Genomic DNA, 24,514 nt, shown 5'->3' with positions numbered 1-24,514 from the left:
AAGAATAGGAAGTGTCGGTATCTCAAAGAGAAGTTATTTATCCTACTGAATGCTTGTCTTCGTATTTGTTCTTTCGAGTGGTGAATTCTGTCTTTCTTTAAAGTAAGAAGTGAGAACGATTAAAATGTTTTATGCAATACAATGTTCCTAGCAGTGCCGGATCTACAAACCGCAAGACCCCGCTGTGCGGGGGGGTCCGGAACCTAAGGGGCCCAAGGGCTTTCAAAGGTACCCCCGCACCTTGTCTCTAAATATTAATTTATTAATTTCACCTGAAAAAGAATGATATTTTCACAATGGTTTAATTACTTGAACCAAGTTAATGAGCTACTAGGACTGACAACGACTCACGAGATGTCTCTTACTTTCGAGGGGTTTAAAAATAAGCTTATCCACACATTGTGACTCTTTGCAAGAGTTGGCAACACTGTTGAAGTGTTCTTAGAATTTTTTACACATAGGAAATCCAACTGCATCCGGACTTTCAACTCTAGTGTTCAGTCATTTGGGGAAATTGGGATTGTCTTTGAAAAAAAGTGCAGAGGAAACGGATATAATGAACGGTGCTTACTCAGGTGTTCAGAAAAAAAAAAACTTCAAGAAATTGAGGAAGAAGCTTTATGTATTCACTGCGTGGTTGTGTAAAAGAAGTTGCCAGTTACTCCACCAGAATTTGTGTATATTAGTTTGGCCAAAGTATTATTATGCTGCCAATATGTCTTGAGCCGTGGCAAAAATGCGAACTAAAGCTCACACTCTCGACACACCCACGCGTTGAGCCAATAAGGGTTGAGCTGTTGCTGAGCGAGAGAACCTTGCAGTCGTCTACGCTATTGTCAGATTTAAGAACAAGAAACTCTCGTATAGAATTCGCACGTTCTGTACTGACCTCAAGATTCGCGTTCCGAAGTGCGGCAACATTGCTCTACGGATGACGAAAGAGAGTGGAATTCCTTCAGCCGATAGCAGCGCTTGGAAAGGAAGACTAAGTATCAAGACAATGTGGCATCTCTATAATAGGTTGGATTTTCTGTCGTCGTTGACAGGGGAATCAAATTTCACTTTGAAAAAGCTCAAACCAATCATATGGGCCTCAAGGTATCAGTCCATTGTAGCTATCAGGTTGAGGTATGTTGATGTAATGAAAACTCTCCGAAAACTTACACTGACAAGTAAGAAGGCTAACGAGGTATCAGAAGCAGAGTAATTAGCGAAAATCGTGGATTCCTTCGACTTTGTGTTTTTGACTGTGGTGCTGTCAAAAATACACCCTGTTTCAAAACGAATATACGTATTTCGAATGCATATATTTATTAAACTTTAAGACCTACGAATATGGAATTTTACGAACCTCTCAAGTACAAATTACAGTTCAAAGTTCAAATTACAGATTTTTAATATGTCCTCCATCAGCCACACGAACAATATCACATCGATACTCAAATTCCTCCCATACACGGGCAAGCATGTCCTGCGTCACTGATGTTATGGCAGTACTTATCCAGTCCTTCAACTCTTCCAGGTTTTGTGGGAGTCGTGGTACATAAACGTTGTCTTTAACAAAACTCCACAGGAACAAGTCACAGGGTGTCAAATCCGGTGACCGTGGAGGCCAGTTGAGACATGCTAAGTCGCCAACTCCTTGACGAACAATCCAACGGTTCGGTAGAGTTTCATTCAGATATTCACGCACTTGGCGACTCCAGTGAGGGGATGCCCCGTCTTGTTGAAAAATGAAGTTATCTTCGTGCAGCCTCGGAAACAACCAGTTTTGTTACATAGCAAGATACTGCTGACTGTTAACCGTGTTTCCATTAAAGAAGAATAGACCGTAAACAAATGATCGGGAGTTCGCACAAAACACACCGACTTTGGGCGAATCTCGTACATGTGCAATGACTGCATGTGGATATTGTAGGTCCCAAATTCGAACATTTTGTTTGTTTACCTGACCACTAACACGGAAAGTCGCTTCATCACTGAACATGATGCGTTGTTCATTGTCAATAGCATTGTCAATAGCAAAAAGTGTTATCATTGTCAATAGCATCCAGAATCTCATGCCACACCTTTGCGTTTGTCATCAGGACGTAGAGCTTGTAATAGCTGTAACTTGTACGTCTTCATAACCAACCGACGTCTCAAAACACGCCAAATTGTTGTTGTCGGCACTGGCAACTCCTGATTGGCACGACGAGTTGATTTTGAAGGACTACGTTGGAAAGCAGTTTGAATTCGTGCAACATTTTCTTCAGGAACACGTGGGCGGCCAGGACTCTTTCCTTTACATACACATCCTGTATCTACAAACAGTGTTGAATTCAGACATTTTCATCCGGGGGGGAATGTCAACTCCTCGGGGGGGGGAGGTTGTTTTTCTGTATTTTTGCAAGAAAGCAGCATATTTAACAATTCCATTCACATGCACATCTTAGCTAATATTGAGACTAATTGCTGATAAATATTCAATGTGAGATTATATTTTTTTAAATAATCATTTAATTTTATCTAAAACATTAAATAAAGACTGGCAAAAATATTTTAGACTAAACTTTAACTGCTATTTACAGTAGCTATTTTAGTTATTTTCCCCCTATATTCAGTAGTTCCTGTTTGTTACTAACGTAGAAGTTTTTTAAATTAACTCAAATATTTTTTGTTCTAAAACAAACATACATAGGAATATCTTAACAAAAAGTAATAATTCTTTCTCACACTTCTGATTCTAAATCAAGTATATTAGCCTTGGTTTCTTTACTGCATACACATCGATAGTTTAGTTTACGAAATCTTCAGTAGGATTAGTGCCGTGTCGTGGAAAATCAGCGTTTGGGGCGAGAGTATACGACGGAACCTCCGTACATATGAGTGAGGTCCACAGACCAGCTGCGAAAGGTGAGAAAATTTTAAAAAGCACGAGGGTCGCCTACGAAAGTTTTGAGATGTGAAATAAATTACACACTTAAAATCAATTTAACACTTACATTTTCTCAAAATATTCACCATTACACTGTACACACTTTTGCATCCTCGAAAACCACTTTTAGAAGCAGTTTTGCCAGTCTTTTTCTTCAAGTGTTGAAAGTTCATTCTCGTAAGCCACTACAGCTTCTTCAAGGCTGCAAAATCTCTTCCCATGCATGCGATCTTTTATTATGGGGAACAGAAAAAAAATCACACGCTGCCAGGTCAGGGCTATACGGCGGATGAGTCATAAGTTTGACCTACGTTGATTCTAAAAACTGAATTGTGATGTTGGCCGTGTGTGCGGACGCGTTGTTATGATGAAGCAGGATCCCACGCAATCCAGTTCTTGGACGCCGTTCCCAAAGCTTCTGGAACACTTTTGTTAGGCAAACAGTGGTGTACCACTGAGCAGTAACAGTCCTTTGTTCTTCAAGTGGAACAGTTCCAACATGGCCAGATTTGGAGAAGTTGCGACCATCTTCTTCCCCCACACTTCGCGGTCGCTTCACTTTCGTGGGTGGATTTTTGTCTGGAAAGATCCAAACTGTAGACTGGCGTTTATTTTCAGGGTCAGATTGTTAGATCCAAGTCTCATCACCAGTAACAATGTCAGAGACGCGTCGAGAATTGTCTCCATCAAATCTTGCAAGCATTTCTTCACACCATTCCACACGCATGTGCTTCTGCTGTTCAGTCAAAGTGTGAGGCACCCAACGAGATGAAACCTTCCTGAGCCGAAGATGATCATGAAGCATTTTTGTTACTGCTGGCGATCCAATGTTCACTGTAGATTCAATGTCCTTGAAAGTTGTTCGAGGATTTTCTCGAATCATTTGTTCCACAGCGGCAATGTTTTCATCTGACACAGCTGTTGCCGGACGACCAGCTCTCTTTTCATCTTTAAGCGATGTCCGGCCTCTTCTGAATTCACCAAACCACCGAAAAATTGTAGCACGGGAAGGAGCAGGGTCCTCAAATGCCCTCTGCAAACGGTCAAGGCTTTGTGTCTCGTTCAAACCACTTTTGAAATCGTAAAGGATCATTGCCCGAAAATGTTCCCTTTCGAGCTCCATTCTAGACAGCCAAATACTGCTCACATCAACAAACAAATGAAGGCGATACGGCCACGCCGATAAGCGAGGCGAGTTGAAACTAACTTCGCTTCTTCGCTCTGGATACCACTACCGAACGCAATTGTTGGAATTCAAATACTGTGCTACATGCGTATCTCAAAACTTTCGTAGTGACCCTCGTAAACCCTACGAGTGTCCTTGATTTTGAGCACTTTTTATTACATTTTTCCTTTCATTTTATATATGTGCATATGCCCACATGTGCACATGTGTTTCATTCCCCCTTTTTTTTCTTTCCGTCTTTTCTTTTCTTTTTCCCTCCCGAATCGTGCGCCCCTTTCTTCGGTGCCCGGGGCCGTCGCTCCGCTTGCTTCTCCTTCGTCTCCTTCAATAGCAATCTTCCACTTATATATTGAAAAGTTCTATATAAATCTTTAACCCAGGAGGAATAACTGTTCCTCCCTGATCCCTCTAAATGACGCCCTCTGAATCTCACCCTTTAACTGACTTATTTTTAGTTAAAGAAAGGTGTGTTTACTTTAACAATCGTGAAACACATTTACGCCTGTTACTTCCGATGCGAGAAATGAGATTTAGACGCTGTATTTCAAATAATGCAAAAACTGTACATTTTCAAGAACTGAAGTCTGTTGACATCAGAAATCATATGGAATGATCGAAAGATCTTCCCTATCTTTCCTTTCCTATCTCAATCTGTGCTAGTGCTACCTACTAATATACAATATAGGGCGAGAGTGTAGTACCTATCAAACCTTTCTTCAACAGTTGACAATTTCATGTTCTGTCAAACTGGGTCATAACGTTAAGAAATACAGGTTTTATTGACTATTTGGTATTCTATCTTAGATGTTACATGTTTAATATTTATATAGAATGGGTCTGCGTCATTTATATGTATATTGAGAGATAGGATTTCGTCTGCACATGCAAGGAAAGAAAAAGAAATAATTGGGTGAAGTAATTTCTACATTTGTGACTGAAATTTTGGGAGTTTCTCCGGGGGGGAATGAATTTTCTTCGGGGGGGACATTCCCCCCCGGGCTACCCCCTGAATTCATCCCTGTCTACAAACTCTCGATATCATCTGCGAATGTTCCACCCATTCTGAGGATCAGTTTGGTACCTCAACCTGAAACGTCTTTGCACTGTAATCACGGAATTGCACTTCGCAAACTCGAGAACACAAAATGATTTCGGCTGCGGAGTAGCCATTTTAAACATATGACGGTTACCAAGCAAAACAGAAGATAACTGACATCTAGAGGCTATTAATATAAACTAGACTATGTATTCGTTTTTCCAATAGTCGAGCCGAGACGCAGCAATCGATAACTTAGACAAAATAATTCTTCATAATACGTATATTCTTTTTGAAACAGGGTGTATTTTCACAACTGAACATCGTATTGCAACTTCTCAAAACTAAACAAATTGACCTTAAGAAAGCTTTTCGCACTCTTGAAGAGAGTCAAGAGGAATTGAAGAAAATGAGAGAAGAATACCATCAAATAAAACAAGAGGCCACATCTGTTGCTGAGAAGTGGAAAGTCAACGATGTATTCGTAGAAAAGAAGACAACCCAAAGTTAAAAAAAAAAAAAAAAAAGACTTTGGTGAACTGGTAAAAGATTATCGGTTTTCGAAAACAGAGGCTTGCTTCAGGGATAATGTTTACAATAGACATTTGCCATTGCGTACAATGAAACAGAGAACCGTTTTACACCGTTTCAGACAATTTTTGATATATTTCCAAAATTACTTGTGTGCCTTTCAGAAGAAGAAATTTTAGTTAAGGGCGAAAGCTACAAAAGAACTACCAGCAAGACATTGGCTTATCGCTACCATTGGAATTAATTTCCTTTCACACTGAACTTAGAAACCATATTTCAAAGAATAACACTGTTCTCTATTTTCCGGTGAAGTTTTGAGTACTACTGATTTATTCCTGACTTTACCCGTGACTATGGCTTCCACTGAAAGGTCATTCTGTCTTAAACAGGGTCAAGAGCTATTTAAGGTGTTTGTTCAATTACACAGCAGAGAATGAGCGACTTGCGAATGTTGGCAATCAACCATGAGAGGGCTTCGAGCATTGAAAAGGCAGATCTTATACAGGAGTTTGCCGAGATGAAGTCGAGGAGGAAAGATTTTTTGTAAAACGTAAATATTTGAATCTCTATTCCATAGCAAATAAAATACTTGGAATATTTCATTAATATGTACTATTTAAAAAAATTAATGAATATAAAGGGGACATTTTCAGTTTATTTCCTTATCTTGTTCTTTTCTTTTCGTGCTGCCAATTGAAAAAAGAGAAATATTTAAGGATGAGCTGTTAATGACAGATTCTGTCGTGTATCTTTCGTCTTGCGTTTTAGGGTCCTTGTTTTTTCTTTTTTTGGCTTAAATGTCTTCGCTCGTGTAGAAAAAAAATAACTAATTATCCTGATGCAGAGTGTCATCTACATTTTCGTAATACGGCTTAATTCAGTTTACAGAAATTTCCTGTACGGGTTGACGATATGAATCAGGAAACTTGATCCTATAAAGGTTAGGATTGATTATTTCGAGTAACTGGACGAACAAATTTAGAGGAGAAACCTTCTGGTACTCCAATCTGACGGTTCGGATAGAATACAAGTACTTTCTGACCATTGTCAAACATGGTTTGTTTAAGCTATGCGTCATAATATTTCTTCTGCTTCTTATAGCTTGCAGCTAAATTGTCCTTCACTATTTCCCGTATCTTGTTCAAGTGTTGCCTGTAGATACATAATGTTGGGGTTGATGCAAGCGCAATATCAGAAATGGTCTTAGGTTCGTAACCGTGCATTAAGAAAAAACTTGAATACTTGGTTCCAGGCTGGGTAAATGTGTTAATCGCAAAGGTTATATATGGAATATGCTTCGGCCATTGGTTTCGATTTTCCTGCATTAAAAATTTAAGAGCATTCTGTATAATTCTGTGGAATGTTTCCACTACACCTAAAGTTTTATGATCGTATGCTGGACAAATATCTAGAATTTTGCTAGGTTTTGTAGTCTCTTTGCGTTATGTACAGGGTGTCTATCTAAATTCAGGTACGAAAAAGCTCCATATTTAAGAATAATTTCATATATAAGAAATTGTTATATTTCTTCGGCTGTAATGTTGTCTACGACATTTGCCACTAACTGCAAATCGTAATAGATCCAATTCTGAGTATAACAGATGGGTCTTTTTTGGGCTAGCTCTAAAATCGTGTTTTCTTAGCCTCTTGAAGAGTACCTCCAAATCCGATAATTGCTGATTCCAATTTTTGCTCCCTATTATGAGGTCATTCGCAAATGCGGTAATACGAGGTGGTAAACCCTTCAAAAGCATGCGTACTGCTATAGTCAGGCCTCCTGCTGAAGTGGTATGACTCATAACGCAACATTGATATTGATAGGATTTCTTGCTATGATTGACCTCGAAGGTCGGTATTTTTGGCTTTTAGGGTGCAATAATAAGTGAAAATAGCTAGACTTTATGCCAATGGTTGAAATACAGGATTTGCCACTTGGTACATGTAAAATGTCTTCTGGGGACTGGAATGGTATGCTAAGATATTTTGTAAGTGTATTACATGCCTGTAAATTCAAACCAAAGCGAAATTTTGAGTTGTTTGGCTTGCGCACTATGAGAAGTGGTGACGAAAACGAGCTTTCACTGATCTCTTTAATGATGTTAGCTTCTAAGAGCTGCTTAATTTGTAGATCAATTTGCTGTCTCACTGCCAAAGGAATAGGAGGTAACCTCTGATGTAAAGAAGCTCTTTTGTCTATCCTTATTTTATGAACTATCCTATGTCTGAAAGTATCCTATGTCTGACGGTGAATATGAAAAGACGTCACTGTATTTAAAAAAGCAAATTATGTAGACCATTTTTCTGTGCATCCAATAGGTCCGGGTTTATGTCAAATAATTTAACATCAAAAAGTGATTTCGTTTTGTCCAGTTTACCCTGTAATTTCTTCAGAGCTATAAATTGTTTCGTCATTTTATTCGTCTAATTGCTGATCTCCCTGTATATCGATTTCTTGCAAGTCCTCCTCTACATTTGATTCTACGTCGATGTATTTTTCGCTAACGTTATTGGCCTGTTAGTCGGATTAGATATTAACAGTGCGAAATTGTTTCTAAGTACTTCAGTAGGTAAAGTCTGCAATCCGTATTTATCGAATAAATTTTCTAGTGGAGAGACAAGAGAGACTCCTTATCCATTTTCTGTCTCTTGATATTAATGGGTAGAAAGAAATGTGTCCTAGCTGCTATGGTAACTTTGTCGAGTGGTAAATACATCAGCTTATTTATGCTATTTTATTGAATGAATCGCACTTGCCGATAATTCTTCCTGAACATTAACTTCGGTGGCCGTGGCTTCCTGTATACAGACAATGTGTTACTTTGTAAGACAATTTTGGCTTTTAAAAGATTTAGAACATCTTCTCCGAATAAAGGTAGAATTCTCCGTGTTCTAAAATTGCGAAAGTAGTGAGAAAATGTTGACCCAATTTTGAATTTAATTAGAGCTATATAACGCAAATTTACGATGGAATTCTCAATTCCTCGAAGTTTGGTGTTAAAAGGAATTAATTGCGTGTTTGGAGAAATCATTGATTTTGGCCACAGAATCAAAGAACTTCCTGTATCAATTATCACAGGGTATTTCTCTTTATTAATTATCACATTAATTAGCAACTTATGCGCCTGATATTATAATTTAATGTTATCTCTTCTGTCAGTCACTGGATCCACAGTGTAAAGTGATTTCAATGTTTGTTTGTTAGTGCTAATACTTACGACTTCTTGTGTTACAGCCCTCAGAACATGTTCTTGAGAAGAATTGTTCTGGGGCACCCTTATGCGTTTCCCTGCTTATTATTCCTGTAACATATGCTAGAAGAATGTCCTTGCTTATAACACGTACCTCAAACTGTAACTGTTTCTGGTTTAGGTGCATTATTATTTTTATTGTTATTTTAAGAATTGCTTTTATTCCCATTTCTGTGCTGGTTATTGTCGCTATTATTTGTATTTCTTGACTTGTTGCTATTATTTTTCATAGCATTTTGGGCTACTAAAAGAGATAATTCGGCCATTTGATTAGCATGTTTACCAGTAGCGGCTCGATACCATAATCTGAGGTAGTTCTGCACAGTGTGTTTTTTGTATATTAAATTTCCCGTTTGCAGTAATTAATTATAAAATCTACACGAACCGCATATCTTTTAGCACTCTAATCGTTATACGTAAATGACAATTATAATTGAAATTAACCGCAACCAAAACACTATTGTTTTGCTTATTGGGTGTCAGTGGCGTATTTAGGATTTTGTTCCGGGAGGAGCTATGCACAGCATATGAATAAGCACTTAATTTTTCCTTTGGGATGCCTACAAGTTTAAATGAATTTCGGGGGATCTTGAGCCTTATAGCTCCTCTCTAAATACGCCACCGTTGCGTGTAACAAACTTTAAAAATACCATACCCATATCGTAAGAAACACTGTTTTCAGATACCATAATTTCGGATTCACGTAATGTCTACAGGTAGAAATTGTATTAATACTGCTGAATTATAAATATTTTATCGTTTGTAAATAGTCTATCCGACGTGTCTTCTGCTGTACAAAATGTCCTATTACTCTATCATTAAAGTTAGGCATGATGGATATGAAATCACGCTCGATTGATAAGACAGCCAAAGCATTGATTCTTTCCTGACATATTGTGCTTCCCGAAAATGTTTTAACTATTTTAAAATTAGAGAAGTAACGTTCTACTTCAGCTATTGTCGTTGGGATAATTGAAGAATTTCCAAAAGGTTTACGGTTTCCTTAAAATTGTCACACAAATTGTGTTTGTTCAGAAAATTTGCACAAACTTGAACATGGAATACTATTACTTTCAAAGCGCACAACAATTACACTGAACACCGTTATCAAAAACAAGAGAAGGGAGCCTCATGTACATCACGTCGTGTGTCTTCGGCTTCTTCGGAAGTATTCGTGAGTTCTGAGCTGCTGGGAGTGCAGCTCTAGTAAATCCTATCTAAGAGACAAGGAAAACGTAATACAGTGCGACTGGTGAAGATTTTGGTTTCAATGCTAAAGCATAGGGCAATCCGTGCACAGCTCTTGCAATATTATTAAGCTTCAGAAGGTGTTTCCAGTAATACTACGATATGTAGCATATCCAGCAGTAAAATTTCAGGACACCGTTAGACCAAATATCATCATTACATGTTATTACCTTGATTAAACACAATTCAACTCAATTGAAAATACATTTGTGCCACTAAAATAGCCGGTAGTTCTGCAGCTCTGCAGCACTTATAGGCAAGCCGCCCCTGATGTTTACTAAATTCTAATTAACTATCGCAGTTCGTTGAATTAGATGTGCTAGGCGCAGCGGGGTCGTGTGGGGGTTGTGTATTACTAACTTGTTAGGGAGGATTTGAAGGTAATTAAGTTTGTGAGGCACTCTGTAGTTGTGGTGCTGATGCAGGAAATACTGGAGCAGGTTGTTGATAATAATCCCAATTGGGTGTCTGATTACACAATGGATAAGTTGGTTGTTGATGATGTGTGGGAAAGGAAGCGCTAACAACTGCCGATGAATTTAAACTACTAACTGGTGTATTTTGACCACATAGTGAATAGATTACATTCTGTAATTCTACATAATCACGTTTTTTCATAAGATCTTGTGCCTTTTCCAAATTAAGTAAGTGTGACTCCAAAGCCTGAACCGTAGTAAATTATTCCAATGCGATTTTTTGTTTTAAAAAATCGTTAAACCTAAAGATAAATAATTTATTTTCTGTTCGTTCATGGCCTGAGGCACAACTTGACGGACAACTCTTAATTTTCGTTAATAATATGCGTAAATTAGTTCGTTTTCGCCTTGTTGTATCTGAAAAATTTCAAATTCAGCACTATATATTATTGGTAATTTTGGCCTGCTTAAATCAATTAGTTTTGTCTTTTTTTGGGGGGGTTCATAATTCAGTGAGATCAATTGTTTTTGTGCTTTTAACTGCAACACTAAATCAAGAGAAACGTCCTGAAGGTACATAGGTGACAGTTCTTTCTTTTTCTATGCATTTCAAGAATGTAATATTGCAAGGTGGTCAAATAGCATAAACTATCAGAGTCTTCCGTAACATGTCCAGAGTATTTAGCAAGGTCAAGGATATTAAAAGAAGGTCGGGAATTCTGTTCCATATTTGCAATGTCCTCCGGAAAATTGTTTTTCCCTGATCTGGTATGAGGCATACATTAAAATATAGTCAAGTCCGAGTCACTAAGTTTACAGATAAGAAAGTCACATACCTATGATAAAGTTCACTTCCGGTTAATAAAAATTCAGTCCGGTAGGGGAGTATTCAGATCAAAACTGAGCCGGTCAAAACCTCGACCATGTAAAACTCTGTCCCATATCGGTTCTAGATACAGCGTGTTAATAAAAGCAGCATCCGGAATCGACTCCCACTATCGGCTTTTATTATAAAATTCCACTATAAACAGTATTTACAAAAATACTACAAAGATGATTTCTCTAAGTTTGTAAGGTTAGATAAAGGTAGTCTTTGACTGCGAGGTCGCAGACAGGATCTTCACAAAGCCTCGTAGCGGGCTAGGCAGAGTGGCATTAGGGTTCCCAATGCTCTGTGGCAAGCAGTGGGTTGGTTAGGTGACTACAGAGCCCCGTAGCACACTAGAATCCTGGGGTTAGGTTACTCCTAATGTTCCGTTGCAAACAGTAGGAGGGACACCAGAAAACTTGTACAGGTCCAAGGTTGCTAGAGAACAGGTTCCTCCTATCCATGATGCAGGGTCATATTCTGTCCCCGAATGACGTCACTCATAGACCCATGAAGCGTGCAAAATATTTGTCGTCTTCATTTTTTTCTGCTTCAGAATGAGGAAGAGATCTTCGCGTGAGAAATTATATACTGAATTAACGTTATATAGTAAAGTACCTTTTTGCAGAATCAAACTAAAGCGTCTTACTTGAGTGCAGAATCAAACTTAAGTGTCTGTAATTTACTACATAGAATAATGCTCGGAAAAAGAATTGTGTTTTACTATAATATTCTATTGTTAGAAACTCACTGGACAAATTTCGTGATTTTTGTCTTCTGTTTGTCCTGAGAGCTTCCATCTCTTTTTACAGAAACCTTAACACTTTTCTGTTTTGCTAAACTATTGAAAAACTTAATTCTGGCAAATGTTCTCATTCGCCACATTAGCATAGGGTGACCAGACGTACTAATTTTCGCAGTACAGTACTGTTTTTCAAAGATCTGTCCTGTGTGTTGCAAAGATGCCTAGATAATCGAGAAGTGTCCTGCAAAATGTCCCGAGTTAACTTATTACCAATATTTTTAATATTTCATTCTTTGTTTACAACATATTGAATTACGGACACTCATTTGCTGAATGATGAACCGATATGTTTTTAACAATCATCAAAAAGATTAGGAAAGGACAACAATCGCCAAACTATTGTTTTGCAATACATAATTTTTACTGAGAAGGACTTGTTGAGATATCGATAAAGTATAGTGAAGCTTTCTAGTTCAAGTTACAACAGTGATGTAAACCGAGTTATTAGAAGTTCCCTCGTGCCGGTTGAAATGTCCCTCATTCCTTAAAATAATCCTACGCTCCGAAAATCGATAAAAAAAAGTATTTAGCCCTGCACGAAGTTCCATTGTACGTTCATAAAAATAAATCACTTTATCACTCATCAAAGCATTTGGTATGAGGTCAAGTGGGTACACCCCTGCTTTGAATCCATGATGGTGAAGACTGATATACGGAAACATTTTTTCCTTATTTTTTTTTCAAACCAACCTGCTATATACGCCAGTCCATCTTCCACTGCTGATTTTGTCTCAGTACAACATCACATTTTTAAAGAAATTTGCATGAAATAAATTCTTTATTTTCGATAGTATTTGTGATTTTGTTAGTTTCCAGTACGCCAGGATTATTGCTTAAAATAATAATTCTAATTATATTTAATGCATTTAAAGCTGTAGGATGATCATAGAACCCTCAAGTGTCTTCAGAGCGTTGGGTCTACCGATGACGTATTACGATCTTCACCGACTCCCTCCGAACGAAAACCGAAGTATTTCGAGGCAACCTGTTCTCTAGTAACCTTGTACAGGCCCGCTGTCGGCCATCTAATTTATAGGTGTTCTCAGACGGTGGTGGCGCTGCTGCTCCGTTGTAGTCGTCTGCTTCGTGAGAGGAGCCAGAAGTCCGTCGTTGGCATGTCGTAGTGGATCCACGTGGTGTGTAGTATTCTCTCGTAAAACCATGTGGTGATGTTTATAAACAGGCGTGAAGAGTTGCTGGTACACAATACCACGTGGGTCATTACAATATTAAGATAGATCTCGCAGAAATAGGAATACAAAGTAGAAACTGGATCCAATTGGCTTCGGATAGAAGTCAATAGTGCGGCATTGAACCTCCGGGTTCTATAGATCATAGAGTTTCTTAGCTTTTTACTTTAGTTTCGAATAAATAACTTTAGAGTAAACTTTACATTCGAATTTTTTAAGCTAGCTCGTAAGCTAGCAACCTATTAGAGGGGTACGCCCTCTTTTAGGAATGGGATGTAAAGGAAAATGGTTGGACTAGAATCCAACTAGTAAAATGGTTGGAGAGGATCTAAGGGATGCATGGTTACAGTTTCAACCTTTATTTTACTTTATTTCGTCATTTATTTACATCACAATATATATATGATTATGTATAGACATTATGATCTTTGCGATCATAAAACATACTGACAGGTAGATGCACAAGTAATAATATAAACATATAAGAGAAATTATAAAGAAAATGCATTCGGAAGAATGGAAACAAATTATGAAACTATAAACATAACACAGACGATAGAGGATGGTAATTATAAGTATATGCTATGAACGTGAAGAATGAAATGAAGTGCGAGCACGCCACAACGCAAGGGAAAGGTTAGATCAACGAATGCTGTTATCTTCTACCTAGGGGCGACGCTAGCCTGATGAAGACTGGGGGAGCCCTGTTAGTAAACAAAGGAAGATCACTGTGCAGTATATGAAGGAAATACGTGAGAGAGATGAGCATGAATACGATAGTCGTCCAGAAGTTCTAGGTTGAGATGATTAGGGAGTAATGTATAACAATAGAGCGTGAAAAGGAGGTGCAAAGTGGTGTAGTAAGAACGTGGTCTGCATGGGTGAAATCAAAGGTAGTGCATAGTGTCGAAAAGTAGTGGATGGTGACGAGAGTAGCGATCGGTGAGAAATTTACGGCGTAGCGTTTCTAGGTGAAATTAAGAACAGGAAATGTAATACGAGAGTAAAGATCACGGGTGGGACTGAGTAATGAAATGCGATAGTCGATGCGAAAAGCGTGTCGTTTGAAAATTGCGAGCTTGCCATAGTAGGATGGCGATGCTGATATCCAGGCTGGAGAACCATATGTAAGCACTGGGCGAAGGAAGACTTTATAGTAGACCCCAAGTCCGGTTAGTCTTTTGAGTAAATTAAGTCTGTTATATGTCTTAGTTTTAACAGAGTTGAGGTGAGGTGTCTAAGTGAAGTGATGGTCGAAAATGAGGCCAAGATAAGTGACAGTTTTAGAAGGATGTATTGGTACGTTATTGACTTGTAATGAAAGAAGTGATGAATTGCGATGGACTTTTGTGCGTTTGCGAGGTGGGATAAAAGCTATGGCTTGCGTTTTTCCGGCATTAATTGTTAAGTTCTATTTCCGTCACCAGTGTGTAAAGCGATTGATAGCTTCCTGGAGTGCAAGATTGATTTGCGGAACGGTGTGACAGAGGGCAAGAAATGCCGTGTCATCGGCATATTGGAACAGATGGACGTTTCTTGGTAGATCTGGAAAGTCGGCAACGAATAGTAAATATAAAAGAGGTGATAAAGCAGATTCCTGTGGAACGCCAGATAAGAGATAAATGGGATATGCAAGCGCAGAATTTATGGCAACGTAAGTAAGACGGCAGACAAGAAAGTGATATATGAGCCGAATATAGGTCATAGGAAGCCGGAGTCTGACAAGCTTGTAAATGAGCGCTAAATGCTCATCAAACGCTTTTTCGAGATCGAATAGGAGAAGACAATATGGCTGAATTGTGTTATAAAGGTTTGTTATTAATGTCGTGAGACGAAGCAACTGGCTGTTAATAGAGTAACCAGGACGGAAACAAGCTTGATGGGTCGAGATGAGATGTCGATCGTTTAAATATGGATGTAATCGTTTAACGACGATCCATCCTTTCACAGATTTTACTGAGTGTGGACGTTAACTGGATGGGTCTGTAAGATGAGACGGAACTGGGAGATTTATTAGGATTCGGAAACATGACACATTTTGAAACTTTTCATTCAGTGGGGTAGAAACCAGTGCGTAGTATTAACGTAAATATAAGGGCTAGAATTTGGAGCAGTATAGGTGGGCTTTCCTTGATGCGTCAGTAAGTTATGCTATCAAAGCCGGGAGCAATATTTTTCTTACGCTGAACCACAGTTGTTATTTCATCCGACTGGATGGGAACAGTTAGAACATACGGTGGTAATGGATGGTTGGCGTCCGGCTGAAAGTGCTGTGAATCCGTGTTTACACTGTTAACAGAATGTGAGCGGGAAGTAACTTGTGCAGGAGGTGTAAATATGCCTTGAAGATGGTCTGCGAATGCGTTCGCTTTTTCCAAATCCGAGTGTAATGGCTTGTCATCGACAAGGAGAGGATAAGGAGTCTTGGAAAATTTCCCACATAAGGCTTTAAAATGCTTCCTATACACGGTTGATGGCTTGTGCCGGCGAGATTATTGCAAGTTTTCACCCACTGCCTTTCCCGATATGCTAGAAGGTAACTTCGGACAGTTCTCTGTAGCTGATGGTGATGATGAAGTGCATCCGGGTTTCGTGTACGGAGATATTCACGATAAGCTTGTCGGGATTGACGAATCAAAGGAAGATAATGCGGTGGTAGTTTTGGACTATATGGTATGGATTCTGTTTATGGTATGTAGAGAGCGGAGACTTGTTGGAGAGCAGAAGTAATATGATCAACTTGAGCCTTAAGTTCATCTGAAGTGATTGGTGCTTGATAAGGTGCAAGAGCAGAATTGAGGTAAGTACGGTAACGCGGCCAATCGGCTTTATCGTAGCGGGGTGAAAGACGAGGTGGTGGGAGAGGCTGGTGAGGAGCAAGACCTGTATGATAGGTAAGTTTTAACGGCGCATGGTCGCTGCCAAGTAAATCGAGAACTGTGACTGTGTAGAGTAGGCGCAAGCTAACTTTGCACTTTGAAACCGTTACTTTCCGAGCGAGTGAGATGAAAATGAGAGGAAATGGTTGATACTACGCATGCGCAAGATATGTTGCCAACCGCGATTATCCAAATTTCTCAGTAGTAGATCCTAAATCGTTTATTAAAAAAACTAGTTTATTACTGAATGTTTGACTCTTTGCAAAGCATCACACATCCTCTCCACTATCTTTGCAATTGGTACAATTGATAACAATAGACCATCATTTGCTTTCTTTGTTTCTCAAAGTAAGCTCTGACATTATATATCATTTCCCTACTTACGATATCTGATCGTAGTACCGTACTCCTCCCGAATTTTTAAAAAAAATATCTTTTATCTTCCATACCATAGCGTTAATTAACCAAATTATAAGAGAATTTGAAATCAATTATTAAAAATTAAGAATAACTGAATGTATCAAACACCTGAACGTGCCGGCATAAAAAAAAGATAAAGAACTCATACAAATATATCCACACAATTCCAGATATTAATACACAAAAGAATAGATACACATAGTATTTAGTTCTACAAAACACAAAAATTCAGATTTATACACACCACTATAACACAATGCTAATTAATATTGAGTGGAAAACATTCTTTCATCCTTCTTATTTTGACCTTTGGGTTACCCCCCCCCCCCCCCAAAAAAAATGAAAAGAAAAGAAAAGAAAAAGGAAGCCTTTCACACATTTGTTGGTCAACAGAACACATGGTACATTTTGGCAATCGTAGCATTCCATTCACTTAGGGTCTAAAACAAGACATGGCTCACTCACCCCTCGAAATAAGATATCTCCGACGTTTTTCGAGGTTTTTTCTTTGGCTAGGTTTCGTGTAGTGTGCTGGTAGGTTGAAAATAAGGTGTTTGTTGTTACGAGGATGTTATTATCGTATTCCGATCCAGTGTAGTGTGGATAGGCTAGTGTAATAGTTTGTAGGTGTCTCGGTGTGTAAATTAACGTGACTATGAATGTTATAAACTCCAGAGTAAAGCACAAAAAGATCCATTCACACGTTAGAGAGGTGATTTGGTACGTTAACAAATTTATGGAGATGGAAGCTCGAGAAGGTGCCTTCACAATTCCTGTTGGAAATGCTTTAGAAAGAACAGCAGAGACTGTAGGGGTATCGTTACGGACGATTAAAAATAATTAAAAAGAAGGGCAGACAGTTGAAGCTAAGAAAACTTGTTTTGAAACTCCGAATAAAATCCGGCGTTGTCAGAAACCTGTGGTTGGGGTAGATGAGTTTGAAAGTGATGTTATTCGGAGAACAATTTACGTCTTTTATAAAACGGAACATAGAGTTCCTACTGTTTCGACACTGAGCGAAAAGATTTCAGAATCAATAGATTTTCAGGGTGGGTGTGCAAGCCTTAGAAAAATTCTAAAAGATCTTGATGGAGAAAGACTAAAACTAACAGAACCGTACTTATCGAGTCTCAAGAAATTCGGAAAAAAAGAATTTCCTACTTGAGACGTATAAAGGAATATCGAAACCAAGCGCGAAATATAGTTTATGTGGACGAATCATACATGTTATCATCTAACGTTTCGAACAAATCTTGGACCGACGACACCTCTCACGGTCTATTAGCACCAGTCTCTCGGGGTCAGAGGTTAATTATGATTCATGCAGGAGGGGAAAATGGATGTGGATGTATTATTAATGTGGGAAGCAAGTCAGTCTACAGATGACTACCACAACCAAATGAACCAAGAGACTTATGAAAAGTGGGTTACAGATAAATTAATACTAAATCTTCCTCACAATTCTGTCGTGGTTTGTGATAATGCATCCTATCATAACGTTATTTTGGAAAAGGCACCTACCTCTGGTTCGACCAAGCAACAAATGATGCAGTGGCTGACAGAGAAAAACATTTCTTTTGATTGTAATATGTTGAAGCCGGAACTGTATAGTTTAATCCAATCACATAAATCTAGATTTAAAAAGTTTGCAATTGACGAAATTTTCAAACGCCATGGACACTCTGTGCTTCGTTTAACCCCTACCACCCGGAACTGAATCCAATTGAAAAAATTTGATCTTTGGTGAAAGGATGGGTTTCGTCACGAAACACAACTTTCAAAATTAATGATGTTCAAATTAGGTTCGGCAAATCGGGAGGAACGAATGGATATCAGTTTGTAATAACGTGAAGCAAATTGAAACTCAGTATTAGAAAGCAGAAGGAATTATGGATGAAATTTCTGAGAGGGTCGTTATCAGTCTCGGTGGTGTCGATAGTGATAGCAACAGTGATTGAGAAGAGGATACTGACGGTGACTTATCCGTAATAGAAGAAATGTAGGTGAATGTTTCCTTTATGTACGCTTACATATAGATGAAAAATATTTGACATTTTACTTTTATTTGTGGAATGCAACATCTATTGTTAATAGTAATGACCTAGATATACATAGATGGAAAGGAACAACTTACGAGTTATGAATAATACCTCACATTTCTAGATTCATGGCGAATATTTATTTCAGTTGGCAACACTGATAAGTTCACTTTTCTGCCTCCTAAATCACGGTCAGATGGGAGCCAAATCGGGAACAGCATGACGTCACTCAAGTGCAGAGTTGTTGTGCGCCGTGTCTAGCATGTGGTGAGTTTGTTAGAAGTAATTGCAATGTCCGGAGTGGTGTTTGATATTGGCCGAGTGGCCGTTCGAAGATCAAGAAGAACGCCTGTCGTATGAGTTGTGATATGATCAGTAAAACGGGTTCGGTCTTGAGCGGAGCGACTATGGAAATTTATATCAGCGAGAATGATATAATGGCGGAATGTATCTGATATACGAGAGAAGAAACCCAGAGGAATTGGATTGCCTGGTCTGATGTATATTGTAGCTAAAGTGATAGTTAAAAAAACAGAGAAGTAATGACATGCTCTGGTAATACATTCGAATAAATAACTAAAAGTATGATCATAAGATTCTCATTATCTGCTTGTAACAACCTTCAGGTCTTTATGATACTCTCCTTACATGGTCAGATAATTCTTTAATTAACATTTTTTTAGTTCCTTGTTTATTTAAACAAGTTATTATTTCCACAATTAGGCTTAGTTATCTCTTTGTCTGATTACGTGCACACAGAACAAATATACTATAAGAAGTGCACTCTACCGACAAACAAAACTATAAGTAGAAATCCGAGTTTCACCTTCGAGCTTTCTGAACTTCCAATGCATCCTGTATAAGATTACTGATTTGAAGTTATTTTCTTAGATATGTGAGTCTTTAAGAATGTTTAAGGGGCCACAGTGGCACAGTGATGGAGCGCTTAGCGCTTATCTCTGGTATGTGAGATCTTTTGTTCGATCCACATCCAAGTAAATTTGTGGTGAACAACATCGTGTCAGTGGGTTTTCTCCCGTCTCCTCCCACAATGTCATTCCACCATTTCTTCCAGCATCGCTCACTTGCCCTAATCATCCGTCTCCCTTGGCCTAAACGGCATGATCATAGGGCGTTCAATTCGAAGATTTCATTTCATTTTGTTTTTAAAAATGTTTACCTATTTTACTATGTGCACTAACTAAAAAAGTTTTGAATCCATTGTTTATTATTCGTTTCCATAATAAGACGTTTACATTTCCAAAAATGAAAACAGTAACTTCAAAAATAATTTAAGTTCTTTAGTGGTACTGATATAAATACTTCTAAATTTTCTGCAATGATTCAGAGGAGGATTCAGAGGAGGATTCAAAGGAGGATTCAGATTTTTCATTGCTGACGTCATCTTCTCCTGCTGATTTTGATCATTGGCTTTTCTAACCAACTAAAATTAGGGCTCCCAGATTTTTAGACTCAAAACCCTGGAAAAGCCCATGAAAAGTTTCAGTATTTTCATCAGAGGAGTATCTAGCCCGGATCCGGGGCGGTCTAGGCCCCCAGTTTTTTGTGTGACAAAAATAATTTAAGCTATTATTTATATATTTTTGGAAGTTTAAAAGTAACCTCATGATATATGTATCAGAGTCTGAATTTTAGGAGCCCCCCCTTAGTTTTTACCTTCTAGATCCGCCTCTGATAGTCATGCACTTGATTTCTTTTCTGAAATATCAGAATTAAAATAATACGTCATATATGGAAGTCATTACACAATATTCTCTGTTCTTATATCACACCATTAATGAACTTCTCGTGATGCAGAAGGGTTGTGATAAAATCTAGATGAAATTAAGTAAATAATGGACAAAAAATTTGTATACAAAAACTTACAAAACAGGACAAAAAGGCTTCGAGACGAGACGAGATCAGACGAAATTTCTGCAAAAAATTTACAGGACGAGACGAGAAATCCTTATTTTTCATCTTGTCTCGTCCAGTAGCTGCAACTCCGGTTTTGGCAGAGAGAGGGGCAAGATTCTCTACCGACATAAGAGTTTTGAGTCTTTTTATTATTATATTAGTGTACGGGGGGGGATTCCCTCTCTGTTCTCTCCGAACATCTCTACTCCTGTCTCATGAATTACATAATGGATGAAGCACAAGTTTTGTTATTACACGTTTTTATCATAAGCATGGTAGACAACAAAATGACGGTCATGAGATATCTTCCGAAGTTCCCTGCAAGGTCATCCGTAGGCTTTGATTTCGTAGTTTTTGCACCGCTGCAATTTCATTTTAGTCTCTCTCTCAAATGAGATCACGTGTTAACAGAGGATAGTATCAAACTCCATGTTTCTCATTAAGAATTTTAACCTAAATCAAATACCGCAGTTTTCAAGTTTATAGCCGAGGTCCTTAGTTGTCCTGAAATGTTTGTTCCTTGAATACTGGACTTGATTTCGTACATTTCCTGAACATTTCAATTTTATTTGGCTGTTTCCGCACATTTGTGCCATCCTGTACCTATTTCTATTATGGTTCTTCTCTAAGTATGTTAATCTTCATTCCGGTCTTCAATTCATTACCTTATTTTTATAGAAAGATAAACCAACACCATTTAAGGTTATAGCTATACACAGCGGCATACACAGAATTTCTTTAACGAAAGTTTAAGAACGGACTCCCATATTCTTTCAAGACAAGTGCTATTTTGGTCTGTTAAACTTTGAACTCAAGTTGCGAACGTTATTGGTTACATGTGTATTTTATACATATTTCAATTTTTGACCTATATTGTTAATGTTGATATGATGAATTTGCATAGTAAATAAATGTTGCTAACATTTTTAAAAAAACAATCAGAGTAATAATGTTTAGCACTTACCTGACGCTGTAGAGCACATTTCCGTCTGGATATATTCGTATCAATTTATTTGGTATCATAATATCATGAAAATGCCCTTCTATCTCGTTTGAAATGAACAAATCCGGCGTCCAAATGTCTTCAGGAGTGGTCAAAAGTCTATATTTTATTTTTCCTGTACAGAAACAGAAAAAAATACTATAGATGAGTGGTAATCAAACGAAAATAGACCACGATGCATAAATTCTAGAGCAATTATTGCATTAAGCTAATAGGAATCAAGAACAAAAGCAAACAATAAACCCAAACCAACTTTTTAAGGCCAAGATTATCATTATTTGCGTCTTTTGTCACAAATGTAGACCTTTGTGATTTTTTAAAATGGAACGTAAAGACAATGATTATTTTAGTAGGAAAAATGAAATGGAATGAAATCTTTGAGTTTTACGTCCCACGCTTATGCCGTATGAGCTAAAGGAGATGGTGATGAAGAAAAGTGAATGAAAATGGTGGAATGAAGAAAGTGGGAGGAAACAGGAGAACCCCGAGAAAACCCACGAGCAAGGTGTTCGTCCACCAGAAAGTCCACATGAACCAGGGACCTCAAGCGCCGGAGGTGAACGCTCTACCACTGAGCCACCGCGCCCCCTATTTTAGTGTTAGTATTGTATGGAAACGCATGGTACAAAACTTTAAAAATCCTTGAATTCAAATTTTCACCTTGAATTGTCCCTACTAAGCGTGTCATTTATTCCATTTCTCATCATTTTTCATCGTTAGAAAATTCAGGCTCATAACAACATACAAGATAACTTTGAATATCGCTGTCGACTTCGTGAAAAAGAAAAGAAACTATTATGATATACAGTGGACCCCAGGTTTACGGAAAAATTTTGTGAACAATTTTTTTCTCCACTTACGAATAATATTTCAGGATACGACCATACACACACACCACACCTATATCAATAATTTCACGCACTTAGTACTTTTAAGAGCCTGACATACTAAAAATTAAAACAAAATTTACCATTTTCTTTTGCTTGTTTTCCGTGAGTGAAAGGAGATAATGAAATGCAACTTACCACAATCATAGATAATGTTATTCTACAACAGCAAAATATGAACCTAAAGAAATTTCAGTGTTGCTATCCATAAAAGTTACTGTGTTACCACCATAACATTTCCCCAAAAATCTAAGTTATGTTCCCCCAACTACATTTTAAATAATAGTTGTATTTAGTTTGTAACAAACAAAATAGTTTTAATATACAGTTATTAAAATTAAATAATTAAAGAGTTTGATGTAATAAGGGTGTAAGCGAGTTTACGCCCTTTTTGCATCAAACGCATTTGTGGCTTTTGCCATGCTTGTTTAGAATCCTGGTAACATTCCAATTCAATATCGGAATAAAATGCTGCATATTACACTGTTTTATGTGAGAAAAAACACTACTTAAACTTTTCAACATTGTTTTTCTGCAATTGCATGTTTCATACTTACATACATACATGTTTCATACTATTGCATCAAACTCCTCAATTAATGCTATTTAGAAAGGCGTTTACAGAATCCCAAAACGACATGATTCGTAATCAAATGCAGTTATGTTTGTTTCTCTAGTCGCTGCCTTAACTTAGATTTTGGGGGAAATTTTATTCTGGCAACACTGTAATTTCTATCCATACCAACACTGCAAATTCTTCAGGATTCTATTTTCTGTTGTAGAACAACATTATCTATGATTGTGGTAAGTTGCATTTCATTATCTCCTTTCACTTATGAAAAAAAAAAAAAGAAAAATGGCAAATTTTGTATTAATTTTAGTCTGCCAGGCTCTTTAAAAGCGCGTTTGTTGTAAACATCTTCCAGAGTTTTGTGATCAAAAACTACTGTTTATTATGTTTTCCCTTTTTGTGTGTTTTAGTGTTATTTATTTCCATGATAATGATATTTTTCATTATGTATTCTTCATTACAGAAAATAATGTAAAACATACGTACGATATCATGTTTCTGTGGCTAGAACACTTAATTGTATTTACAATAATGAAATAAAATCGCTTCGGTTTACAATCTCTTTGATTTATGAACAGCGTTACGGGACAGATTAGATCCGTAACTCGTGGATCTGTTCTAATAAAAAAGAAAGTACACAGATAGGTACATAAAATTAAAGTAACACCCTCAAAAATAGTCATACAGTATTCAAGCAAAATGAAATGAAATGAAATCTTTGAGTTTTACGTCGCACGGTTATGCCGGTTAGGCTAAAAGAGACGGTGATTATGAGAATTAATGAAATGGTGGAATGAAGGAAGTGGGAGGAAACGGGAGAACCGTGAGAAAACCCACGCACACGCTGTTTGTCCACCACAAAGTTTACTTGGCGGATACAGGGCTTGAGCCCGGGACCCATGCACCAGAGGTGAACGCTCTACCACTGAGCCACTGCGGCCCCAGTATTCAAGCAAAACTTTAGCCTGTAACTCGCTATAGTCTTTAGAAAAAATCTCATTAAAAGATGCGTATAATGTTGCTGTACTAAGAAGCCCATAGCAAATATCCCATAGCAAATATCACATCTATTAAACAATACCCATCCCAGAGGACAAAGTAATGTGCGAAATCGTTGTGAATATTATCATTTCATCTGTGAAGGAAGCATAGAAACTAGGCGCGTACCCAGAAATTTTTATCGGGAGGGGACGAAGCTTTGTGTGTGTGGGTGGGGGGCGTCCAATACTAGAAGCCACTACGTCTATGTAGTAGTGAACGGATATAATTGTGCACCCCCAAAAATGATAAGTAATTATAAAATACTTCCACCTATATTTTCAGGGGGGAAATGAATGAACTAGATAAGTTTTG

The 24,514-nt window shown here is 37.8% G+C and overlaps 1 protein-coding gene across 3 annotated transcripts in view; it reads right to left on the bottom strand.

Moving 5' to 3' along the window:
• Positions 1-24,514, bottom strand: part of LOC145671258 (glutamate-gated chloride channel-like) — a 186,589-nt gene that overhangs the window by 29,972 nt on the left and 132,103 nt on the right. For all 3 annotated transcript variants that reach the window (XM_081740201.1, XM_081740191.1, XM_081740181.1), the window contains exon 5: positions 21,665-21,818. In XM_081740201.1, the coding sequence (XP_081596327.1) occupies positions 21,665-21,818 (154 nt within the window). The remainder of the gene's footprint in view (positions 1-21,664; positions 21,819-24,514) is intronic.

This window comes from Thermobia domestica, chromosome 2, assembly GCF_964235325.1.
Source record: "Thermobia domestica chromosome 2, izTheDome1.hap1.1, whole genome shotgun sequence".
In the NCBI taxonomy this organism is placed as follows: Eukaryota; Metazoa; Arthropoda; class Insecta; order Zygentoma; family Lepismatidae; genus Thermobia; species Thermobia domestica.
The sequence above is the reverse complement of the archived record's forward strand: the minus strand, read 5'-3'. Positions and strand labels throughout refer to the sequence as shown.